At 39.3% G+C, this 11,509-nt stretch overlaps 1 protein-coding gene across 4 annotated transcripts in view; it reads left to right on the forward strand.

Moving 5' to 3' along the window:
• The window catches only part of LAYN (layilin), a 33,561-nt gene extending 22,725 nt beyond the window's left edge, over positions 1–10,836 (forward strand). The window contains exons 3-7 of one of the 4 annotated variants that reach the window (XM_036895704.2): positions 315–472; positions 722–751; positions 1,365–1,448; positions 8,209–8,311; positions 9,994–10,836. In XM_036895704.2, the coding sequence (XP_036751599.2) occupies positions 315–472; positions 722–751; positions 1,365–1,448; positions 8,209–8,311; positions 9,994–10,357 (739 nt within the window). In that variant the 3' untranslated portion in view covers positions 10,358–10,836. Of the gene's footprint in view, positions 1–314; positions 473–721; positions 752–1,364; positions 1,449–8,208; positions 8,342–9,993 lie in introns of all 4 variants that reach the window. The other 3 variants (XM_036895703.2, XM_036895706.2, XM_036895705.2) reach the window with 3 other exon arrangements.
• The last annotated feature ends 673 nt before the right edge of the window (positions 10,837–11,509 follow it).

Consider the following 11,509-nt stretch of genomic DNA (forward strand, 5'->3'; position numbering starts at 1 on the left):
GCAAGAAAGAACTAAGAAGATCAAAACTGGCTGGGCTAGCTGCTTTTTCTCATGATACTTTGCAGACATCATATGGTAGTATATTCCTCCCTGCATAGAGGTCATGGCAAATGTCAGATGAGTGATTGTGATGTCCATATTAGAAAGCATGCAGATCTACTTATTGGAAGTACTTCTGTTCCTCTCTCTCTGTATCATGTTCTGAAGCAGAATCTTAAGTTCATGGCTCAATGGAACTTGATGGGAAAACAAAGGCTTTGAAATCTTTGGGCATTCTTCTCCAGTTGCCTCCATTCTTGTTCCCTTTCTTACAGGAACTGGTATGTGGATGAGCCTTCCTGTGGCAGTGAGGTCTGTGTGGTCATGTACCATCAGCCGTCTGCACCTGCTGGCACTGGTGGCCCCTACATGTTCCAGTGGAATGATGACCGATGCAACGTGAAGAACAATTTCATTTGCAAATATTCCAGTGGTAATGAGTCTGCTCCCAAGTTATGTGATTGAATTCTCAACTTTCTAATTTCATAAGCAGCTGCTGGGGGAGGGCTAATCTTTGTGCAGAAGTGACTCTTTTGACTTACTAACCCAGTTTCTGGCATCTAGTAACACTGAATGCAGTTTATTGGATGACTGAATGAGCAAATAAATGGATGCTATGTTCTGGTCAATTTAATTCAGATGGTACAAATTTAGTAATCATTTTCATTTTTGTTTCTGCTAGAGAAACCAACAGCTCCTACAAGGCCTGGAGGTAAGCCTGTTATTTGAGATTTGGGTTAATTTGGGCTGTTTCACAGCCCCTCTTCATAAGCCTAGAATCATGTTCAGTAGACCAGATTATTCAACAGAGAGACCATTGATGTTAACCTAGACCATTTGGACAGGTATATGCCACATCTGGCCTTGACAGGTACTTCATTAATCTCACTGTCTAACATTGCTTACTTCTCTCAAAGCTGAAAAGCAACAACTGCAAATTCAGTTTGGGATATTACTTGTCATCATTGACAATATGAAAGGAATAATTCATCTAATGAGACAAGAAGCCAAAGTGATAAATTCTGGTCTGAGAAGTGAGTCATTGACCCTTCCCCTTGGCTCTTCAGCATTTTATAGGCCTCAGTGCCAGCTACTTGCTTGTCATTTCAGTGCATGATTCTTGGCAATGAGTCTCACCAGAAAAATGAAAACAATTGAACCTCTAGACCAACAAATTCAACTCTTTGCTTTTCTATGTTTATACATGGCACTGGTCAGATTGCTATTGCTTTTTGGCCTTCCACCTTGAACCTGGTGGGACCTCAGAGAATATTTGGATTATGCTGCTTTTCCCCAGGTTCTCAGGTCCATGTGTCTCTCTCCAGGGGAAAAAACAGAGCCAGCAATACCCATACTTCCAGAAGACACAGAGAAAGAAGATGACAAAGAAACGTTTAAAGAAAACAAAGGTATGGACAGATGTGTCCAGGGAAATGCAGGTAATGGAACACTCCCAATCACAAGTCAACTGTGGTTACATTCCATTTTTGTCCTTTCCCATAGCCACTTAAAAGTGGAACTAGCAGGGCATTTGTGACTTTTCAGAAACTGCATTAAGTGTTAGATTTTATCAGAGAAGTATGCAAATGGAGCTATCCTGAGACAATGGGAGAGATTAGACCAGACAGGAGGTGAAAAACTAGTGTGAAAGCAGAGCCTTGGGAGCCACCCAGAAGTCATGGCTCGGTGGGGGTGAGAGATCCTGAGGAAAATGGATGTAGAGAAGTGGGAGAAAGACCCAGGCTGTAGTGAATGACAGCATGGTTAACGTTCACTTGTGAAACAAATAGAGGAAATGGGCAAAAACATTTTAAGAGTTAAATCATAAAATATTTTAAAAATGGGGTGATAAATTGTAGTGCTAATGGACTTTCAACCTCAACTCTCACCTGGAGTTTCAAGAGGGAGATCTGGGTTTTTGTCACTGGGCAATTTTTAAAAACCAGATCATTATCTTCAGTTTGATCATTTGCATAATGGAAGTAATAATATTTTTCTCACTTACCTGAGAGCATTACTGTGTCCATAAAATGAAATAGGATATTGCAATACTGCAATTCAATTCTGACACTAGACACTCTGCGTTAACACAGACCCCACAGGTTAAGGGCTCAGTTGGCAACAAGACCGCCCTCATGACAGACCTCAGCCACAAGCTGAGGGAGGGTCCCCAAGTCACCTGCACTTCTGATTAACTGGCTACAAATTCAGGGGGTGCCCACAACCCCGCAGGTGTGATAATTCACTAGAACAATCACAGAACTCAGGAAAACACTATACTTATGACTATATTTTATTACAAAGGACCCAGGAGCAGCCAAATGGAGAAACACATAGGGTTAGATCTGGAGACCTTCCATGTCTTTGCCCTGTGGAGTCAGATGCACCACTCGCCTGACAAGTCAGTGTGTTCACCAACCAGAAAGCTCCACTGAGCCTTGTTACACAGAGATTTTGTTGAGGTTTCATTACCTAGGCATGAGTGACTTGATAATTGTTTGTATAACTGAGCTCCATCTCTAGGCCCCTTTCCTGAGACATCTCATCAGCCTAAACTCTGATACCGACTGAGGGTCTCATGAATAAGAAAGTCACTCCTGCCTTCTCAGCAGAAACCTTACAGGCTAGAAGGGAGTGGCATGATATATTTAAGCAGGAGGGCCTGGAACCAAGATTACTTTATCTGGCAAGATTATCATTTAAATTTGAAGGAAGGATTAAACAATTTCAAGATAAGCCAAAGCTGAGAGAATTTACCTCCCACAAATCATCCCTACAGTCTATTTTGGAGGGACGACTGTAGATGGAAGTGTTCCTAAGGTTTAATAGCTGTCACCAGAGGAAATAAAACCACAGTAAAGAAAGTAGAACAGCTAATTACTAAGCAAATGCAAAAATAAATTAACTATCCCCAAAGTCAATCAAGGGATAGACAAAGAGTACAGAATATAATACTGAATATATAAAGATTGGAGGAGGAAGATAAAGGAGGAGAAAAAGAAAAGAACCCTTAGATTGTGTTTGTAATAGCATATTAAGTGAGTTAAATTAGACTCTTAGATAGTAAAGAAGTTAACCTTGAACCTTTGGTAACCACAAATCTAAAGTCTGCAATGGCAATAAGTACATACCTATCAATAATCACACTAAATGTAAATGGACTGAATGCACCAATCAAAAGGCATAGAGTCACTGAATGGATAAAAAAACAAGACCCATCTATATGCTGCCTACAAGAGACTCACTTTAAACCCAAAGACATACATACACTAAAAGTGAAGGGATGGAAAAAGACATTTCATGCAATGAATAGACAGAAAAAAGCAGGAGTTGCAGTACTTGTATCAGACAAAATAGGCTTCAAAACAAAGAAAGTCAAAGAGACAAAGAAGGACATTACATAATGATCAAGGTGTCAACCCAACAAGAAGATATAACCATTATAAATATCTATGCTTCCAACACAGGAGCACCAACATGTGTGAAACAAATACTAACAGAATTAAAAGGGGAAATAGAATGCAATGCATTCATTCTAGGAGACTTCAACACTCCACTCACTCTGAAGGAGAGATCAACCAGACAGAAAATAAGTAAGGACAAAGAGGCACTGAACAACACATTAGAACAGATGGACCTAACAGACATCTACAGAACTCTACACCCCAAAGCAGCAGAATACTCATTTTTCTCAAGTGCACATGGAACATTTTCAAGAATAGATCATATACTAGGCCACAAAAAGAGCCTTGGTAAATTCAAAAAGATTGAAATTGTACCAACCAGTTTCTCAGACCACAAAGGTATGAAACTAGAAATAAATTATGCAAAGAAAATGAAAAATCCCACAAACACATGGAGGCTTCACAACATGCTCCTCAATAACCAGTGGATCAATGAACAAATAAAAACAGAGATCAAACAATATATGCAGACAAATAACAACAATAATTCAACACCACAAAATCTGTGGGACTCAGCCAAGACCATGCTAAGAGGAAAGTATATTGCAATACAGGCCTACCTCAGGAAAGAAGAACAATCCCATATAAGCTGTCTAAACTCAAAATTAATGAAACTAGAAAAAGAACAACAAATGAGGCCCAAAGTCAGTAGAAGGAGGAACATAATAAAGATTAGAGCAGAAATAAATAAAATCGAGAAGAATAAAACAATAGAAAGAATCAATGAAAGCAAGAGCTGGTTCTTTGAGAAAAGAAACAAAATAGATAAACCACTAGGCAGACTTATCAAGAGAAAAAGAGAGTCTACACACATAAACAGAATCAGAAATGAGAAAGGAAAAATAACTATGGACACCACAGAAATACAAAGAATTATTAGAGAATACTATGAAATTTATGTGGTAACAAACTGGATAACCTAGAAGAAATGGACAACTTTCTAGAAAAATACAACCTTCCAAGGCTGACCAAGGAAGAAACAGAAAATCTGAACAGACCAATTACCAGCAACGAAATCAAACTGGTAATCAAAAAACTACCAAAGAACAAAATCCCTGAACCAGATGGCTTCACTACTGAATTTTATCAAACATTTAGTGAAGACCTAAAACCCATCCTCCTTAAAGTTTTCCAAAGAGTAGAAGAAGAGGGAAAACTTCCAAACTCATTCTGTGTCACTCTAATACAAAAACCAGGGAGAGACACCGCAAAGAAAAGAAAATACCAATATCCCTGATGAACATAGATGCAAAAATACTCAACAAAATATTAGCTAACCAAATTCAAAAATACATCAAAAAGATCATCCATCAGGATCAAGTAGGATTTATTCCAGGGATGCAAGGATGGTACAGCATTTGAAAATCCATCAGCATCATCCACCACATCAATGAAAAGAAGGACAAAAACGACACGATCATCTCCATAGATGCTGAAAAAGCATTTGACAAAATTCAACATCCATTCATGATAAAAACTCTCAACAAAATGGGTATAGAGGGCAAGTACCTCAATGTAATAAAGGCCATATGTGACAAACGTTCAGCCAGTATCATACTTAGCAGTGAGAAGCTGAAATCCTTTCCTTTAAGATCAGGAGCAACACAAGGATGTCCACTTTCCCCACTTCTATTCAACATAGTACTGGAGGTCCTACCCATGGCAATCAGACAACACAAAGAAATAAAATGCATCCAGATTGGCAAGGAAGAAGTTAAACTCTCCCTGTTTGCAGATGATATGATATTGTACATAAAAACCTTAAAGAATCCACTCCCAAACTACTAGATCTAATATCTGAATTCAGCAAAGTTGCAGGACACAAAATTAATACACAGAAATCTGTGGCATTCCTATACAGTAACAATGAATTAGCAGAGAGAGAAATCAGGAAAACAATTCCATTCACAATTGCATCAAAATAATAAAGTACCTAGGAATAAACCTAAACAAGGAAGTGAAAGACCTATACTCTGAAAACCACAAGACACTCATGAGAGAAATTAAAGAAGATACCAATAAATGGAAACACATCCCATGCTCATGGATAGGAAGAATTAATATCGTCAAAATGGCTATCCTGCCTAAAGCAATCTATAAATTCAATGCAATTCCTGTCAAAATACCAGTGGCATTCTTCAACGAACTAGAGAAAATCATCCTAAAATTCCTATGGAACCACAAAAGACCTCGAATAGCCAAAGCAATCCTGAGAAGGAAGAATAAAGCAGGGGGAATTATGCTCCCCAACTTCAAGCTCTACTACAAAGCCACAGTAATCAAAACAATTTGGTACTAGCACAAGAACAGACCCATAGACCAATGGGACAGACTAGAGAGTCCTGATATAAACCCAACCATATATGGTCAATTAATATATGATAAAGGAGCCATGGACATACAGTGGGGAAATGACAGCCTCTTCAACAGCTGGTGTTGGCAAAACTGGACAGCTACATGCAAGACAATGAAACTGGATTATTGCTTAACCCCATACACAAAAGTAAACTCTAAATGGATTAAAGACTTGAATGAAAGTCATGAAATCATAAAACTCTTAGAAGACAACAAAGGCAAACATCTCCTGAATATAAGCATGAACAACTTCTTCCTGAATGCATCTCCTCAAGCAAAGGAAACAAAAGCAAAAATGAACTCATGGGACTACATCAAACTAAAAAGTTTCTGTATGGCAAAGGACACCGTCAACAGAACAAAAAGGCATCCTACAGTATGGGAGAATATATTTGTAAATAACATATCTGACAAGGGGTTAACATCCAAAATATATAAGGAACTTACATGCCTCAACACCCAAAAAGCAAATAACCCGATTAACAAATGGGCAGAGGATATGAAGAGACAGTTCTTCAAAGAAGAAATTCAGATGGCCAACAGACATATGAAAAGATGCTCCACATCACATCAAATCATTGAATTTGAAGTGCAAATTCAAACAACAATGAGATATCACTTCACACCAGTGAGGATGGCCAGCATTTAAAAGGCTAAGAACAACAAATGCTGGTGAGGATGCGGAGAAAGGAGAACCCTCCTACACTGCTGGTGGGAATGTAAACTAGTTTAACCATTGTGGAAAGCAGTATGGAGGTTCCTCAAAAAACTGAAAATAGAAATGCCATTTGACCCTGGAATTCCACTCCTTGGAATTTACCCAAAGAATACAACCTCTGTGATTCAAAAAGACATATGCATCCCTCTGTTTATGGCAGCACTTTTTACAATAGCCAAGATATGGAAGCAACCTAAGTATTCATCAGTAGATGAATGGATAAAGAAGATGTGGTACATATACACAATGGAATACTATTCGGTCATAAGAAACAAACAAATCCTACCATTTGCGACAACATGGATGGAGCTGGAGGACATTATGCTCAGTGAAATAAGCCAGGTGGAGAAAGACAAATGCCAAATGATTTCCCTCATTTGTGGAGTATAACAATGAAGCAAAACTGAAGGAACAAAATGGCAGCAGACTCCGACTCCAAGAATGAGCTAGTGGTTACCAAAGGGAAGGGGTGGGGGAAGGTGGGCAGGGAGGGAGGGAGAAGGGGATTGAGGGGTATTATGTTTAGTACACATGGTGGGGGCCATCGCGGGGAGAACAGTATAGCGCAGAGAAGGCACATAGTGGATCTGTGGCAACTTGCTGCACTGTTGGACAGTGACTGCATTGGAGTATGGGTGGGAACTTGATAATATGATTAAATGTAGTAACCACATAGTTTTTGCATGTGAAACCTCATAAGAGTGTGTATCAATCATACCTTAAAAAAAAAATTAAAACAAAAAGTCACTCCTGAGAAATTCCAAAGATTTAGAGCCTCTGTCCCATAAACCAGGGACGAAGACCAGTCAAATTATTATACAACAAAAATAATATGCAAAAGTGATTTGAAAAAAGTACAAAGTACTACACAGAGGTGGGTGGCATTTTTATTGGTCATTGTTATTCTGGTGGTGGTCAGAGTAGGTTTCTTCTTTTTTGGTTGTTTGTTGTGGTCATCAGGTTTGCAACCTAACAGAAAGACAAGCAACACCCTCTGCCTGGTTGGAAACCTTGGACCAGTGAGAACAGGAAAGGGGTCAGTCCCCAATCCTTGATTCCTAAGATTCTAAGTTGTAGAGGAGAAGACAGGGCAGAACAGTAGACCCACAGTCCCTGCTCATGGCCCTGTTGGATCCAATCAGCCTTAGAAATGTTGGGAAGGGTCTACAGTCTGATGCATGGGATTCCCGAGACCTTGTCTTTCTTGGTAATAAACACTGAGATTTCCAGCTTGCTTCATTTCCCTCCCTCTCTCCAATCCCACCTTGAGACCACCACTTCTGTCCTTAGAATCAAGACATCGTGCCATCCAGCAGCCTCTGCTTTATTAAGGGAGAGGAAGAACAAGAAAAGAGAGAATCTCTTCCCTCTGAAAAAAAATTTTAGTTAACAGAAGTGCCCTTCTGATATTTTACGAGAGACCACAAAATCTAAACTTCTTTTCTCTAGTGGTTAGGGTAATAGGACAGGTAGAAAATCCTCATTTATTAAAACTAGGGGACTTTGCTAGCTGAGTAACAGTATATCTATCTCCTTCTAGGAATGTGCTCCTTGGAATACTTTGTGCTGATTATGCTTTTTTAAGCCTGTTTTGGAGCACATAATGCTAATAATGTGCGTTTTTCTTTTCAGAAGCTGCCTTGAAACTTACCTACATCCTAATCCCCAGCATTCCCCTTCTCCTCCTCCTCGTGGTCACCACAGTTGTATGTTGGGTTTGGGTCTGTAGAAGGAGGCAAGTAAAACCTTCATCATGTAAATCTTTGTAAGTTCTGAACTCTAAGATTTCAACATTGCCCTGTTTACTCATTAAAAGCCATGACCTTTCCAAGAGAATCACCATGGCAGATTTGAAAGTAATATCTCTGATGGACTCAGAGTATTCAGAAGTACTAAGCATTTGTGCTTAGCTGGAATTAAGAGAGTCGTCTTAAACATTCTTTAGTTTTTCTGTGTGGAAGATTTTAAATGACTTGAGGGATGAATCTGTGTTATTCACTTCCCGTGTATCCACATATCATTCAGCAAAGTGCACTCACAAATGTACTTTCTCACAACAAAAATTTTTTGTTGGGTAAGTGAAGGAATGAATAATGAGCCACATGAAAAATGACTGTTTTAAAGCATTCTGGCAAACATCTGAAACTAAATCATATTATTCAAAATGAAATAACCAAATCCTTTAAAGTGACTTTTCCTTTACTTGAATACACAATTGTAGATTGCCACAAAATAACTACACTAAGTAGCCTAGAGCATCTCTGTTTGCCCATGAAGTGCCAACATTTTTTAGGTACCCAGAGCTCTTCTCAGTTACCATTTATTCCCCATCAATGTGATATGCATAGAAGAAGGCCGGTGTGCCCATTTCACAGCAGGAAAACTAATGTCTGATTTAAAATTTGACTTAAATCTTAGATGAGCAATTTAAGATGAATTAGTAAGATTCCAGTGTAGACCCTACTTCATTTAATAATAACTTCCTTATAGGATTATTAGGAGAAAAATAAAAGCAATTAATACATGCAGAACAAGCATATGTAAGCTCTCAAAAATGATAGCTCTTACTTTGACCATTTTTATTAGTTAATTCCTTTTAATCTAAAAATCGAATCCATTTCAAAAGCTACAAATCTATTTCCCAAAAGCTTACCCTGCAATTCATTCCTGATTTTCCTCCCTTTCTCTACCTATTTAGCACCTCACCAGGATTTGGGAATTATGACTTTGAAGCAGGAGTCCATCTCAGGAAGTTTTAACCCTTTTTGTGCCACAAATCCCTGTAGCTGTCTGATGAAACTTATAGACCTCTTCCCAGAATACACTGGATTGTAAGGGAAGCAATTATGCTGATACGCAATTTACCAAATATTTCCAAAACTGAAGAGGTGATACAGTAATGCATGTGCTTCTTTATTAATGTTCCATTATTTAGTGGTGGGTATAATGATCATAATTTTGAAATAGAGATGAAAGCAAACTATTATAAGGCATCTATAATAACAGTGATGTAATATGAAAATACTAATTTCTATTGGTGACCAAGTCAAAGATATTACTTATTCTACACAAATTGGAAGACAAGCTAGACTTCTCTTAGAGACAAGTTTTTAAAAATGTGATATTTTTCCCCATCCAGCTCTATCCATGGGCCTCTGGGGGATCTGGGGATCCCAGGATGACCACCTCTGTCTTGTGCTCTGGCAGCAGGGAGTGATAAATACACCATCACAGTGAACATAACAGTTTCCTGTTTTGTTACCCCACCCCACCCCAAGCCCTGACCTATAAGTGTAGGTGGGTGAGAAGTACAGCATAGTGACTGCAAGGATGACTTCCTTCTGTCTGCACAGGAGGCATAGAGGTAACTTGATCCCCTTGTCTAAAATACTCAGCCCTGGTTTTCCTTCCTCCTAGGAAATGGGAGCAGCCAGGCCCCAGAGCAAAGGGGCAGCATGCCATCTGGCCCTCTCCTCACCAAGGAAACAGCCCAGACCTAGAGGTCTACAAGGTCATACAGAAACAAAGCGAGGCTGATCTGGCTGAGACCCGGCCAGACCTGCAGAACATTTCATTCCGAGTGTGTTCAAGAGAAGCCATTCCCGATGACATGTCTTGTGACTATGACAACAGAGCTGTGAACCCATCCGAAAGTGGTTTTGTGACTCTGGCAAGCATGGAGAGTTGCTTTGTGACCAGTGACATCTATGTGTTCTCCCAAGACCGATTGGGGAGAAGCAAGGAGTCTGGATGGGTGGAAAATGAAATATATGGTTATTAGGACACATGAAAAAACTTGAACTGACAAGAATGGAAAAAAAAAGAGAAGTAAAATTCTCTTATTTTCTATAAGAGAAATACTTACAAGTTCTATGAAGATGCTCAGATCAGGCCCTGGGGGTGAGCATGTGATCCACATTAGCTCCTGTTGGGTCCCCAGGTTTGGGTATATCCCTTATCCCAGCTTCTCACCCAGGTCACCCTTCCGAGAAAGCACCTTGCCCTGGCACACAGTAGAAAATGAACATCGACTGATGGGTTATGTCTGACTTTCAGGGACTGGGGCTTTCATTGGCAAGGGCAGGTTGTGGCTGTGGGAATCAGGAAAACCATCTCTAGTTTTGTTTTTCTTGCTCTATACAGCAGCGCACAGAATCACGAAGAGACAGAAATTACAGATCTTTTCAAACCCCATGCATGCTGGCCATTGGATGGCAATTCTTATAGCAAGTCAAATAAAAAGCAGGAAGCAGTACATTAGTCAGTCTGTGTCTATAGCTCTTCCTCTGCATGGCCTCAGGGGACCTTTATTTCTTTCTCTTGACATCCAAACTTGGACATATTCAAATTGAAAATAGTTTAGAAACTAAACTTAAATTTGAGTCTTGGCCTCTAGGCTGATTTGTGTTCCCAGGCCCAATGTTGCATGTTGTTCTGTTTGTGTTCCTTTTACTGCAGTGCGGAGATAACACTACTACTAATCATGATTACAATTCTTCCTTTTTGTTTTAAATATATTTTTTTGTCTATTTCAAACACTTTTAAATTCAAATCCAGAGAAAACTTTCTTGGCCTAACATCAGTCACTTACACTTTGAAGGTCCTGAAGGCTATTATTTATATCACCAGCAACCTCCCTCTTATTACTTTAGTCTTTCCTCATATATCCTATTTTTTAAGAGTTTTATAACTTTGCCTCACATATGGAACCCCAAACTCTACACAGTTAAATAGTCTGGGTCAAACTAGCATCAGATGCAGCTGGATTATAATGATTGCCCAATCACCTGCCATGCTGGGGCAGAGAACAGGGTGGATAACAAAAACATTCATGCCTGCTTTGGAGAAGTGTGTTTTGTGAAACGACAATATCTCAAGCAAAAGCAGTGACTACGTGTTCTGAAGGACTGATTCATTGCTCCAAAACACTGAC

Source organism: Manis pentadactyla, chromosome 13 (genome assembly GCF_030020395.1).
Source record: "Manis pentadactyla isolate mManPen7 chromosome 13, mManPen7.hap1, whole genome shotgun sequence".
Lineage (NCBI taxonomy): Eukaryota > Metazoa > Chordata > Mammalia > Pholidota > Manidae > Manis > Manis pentadactyla.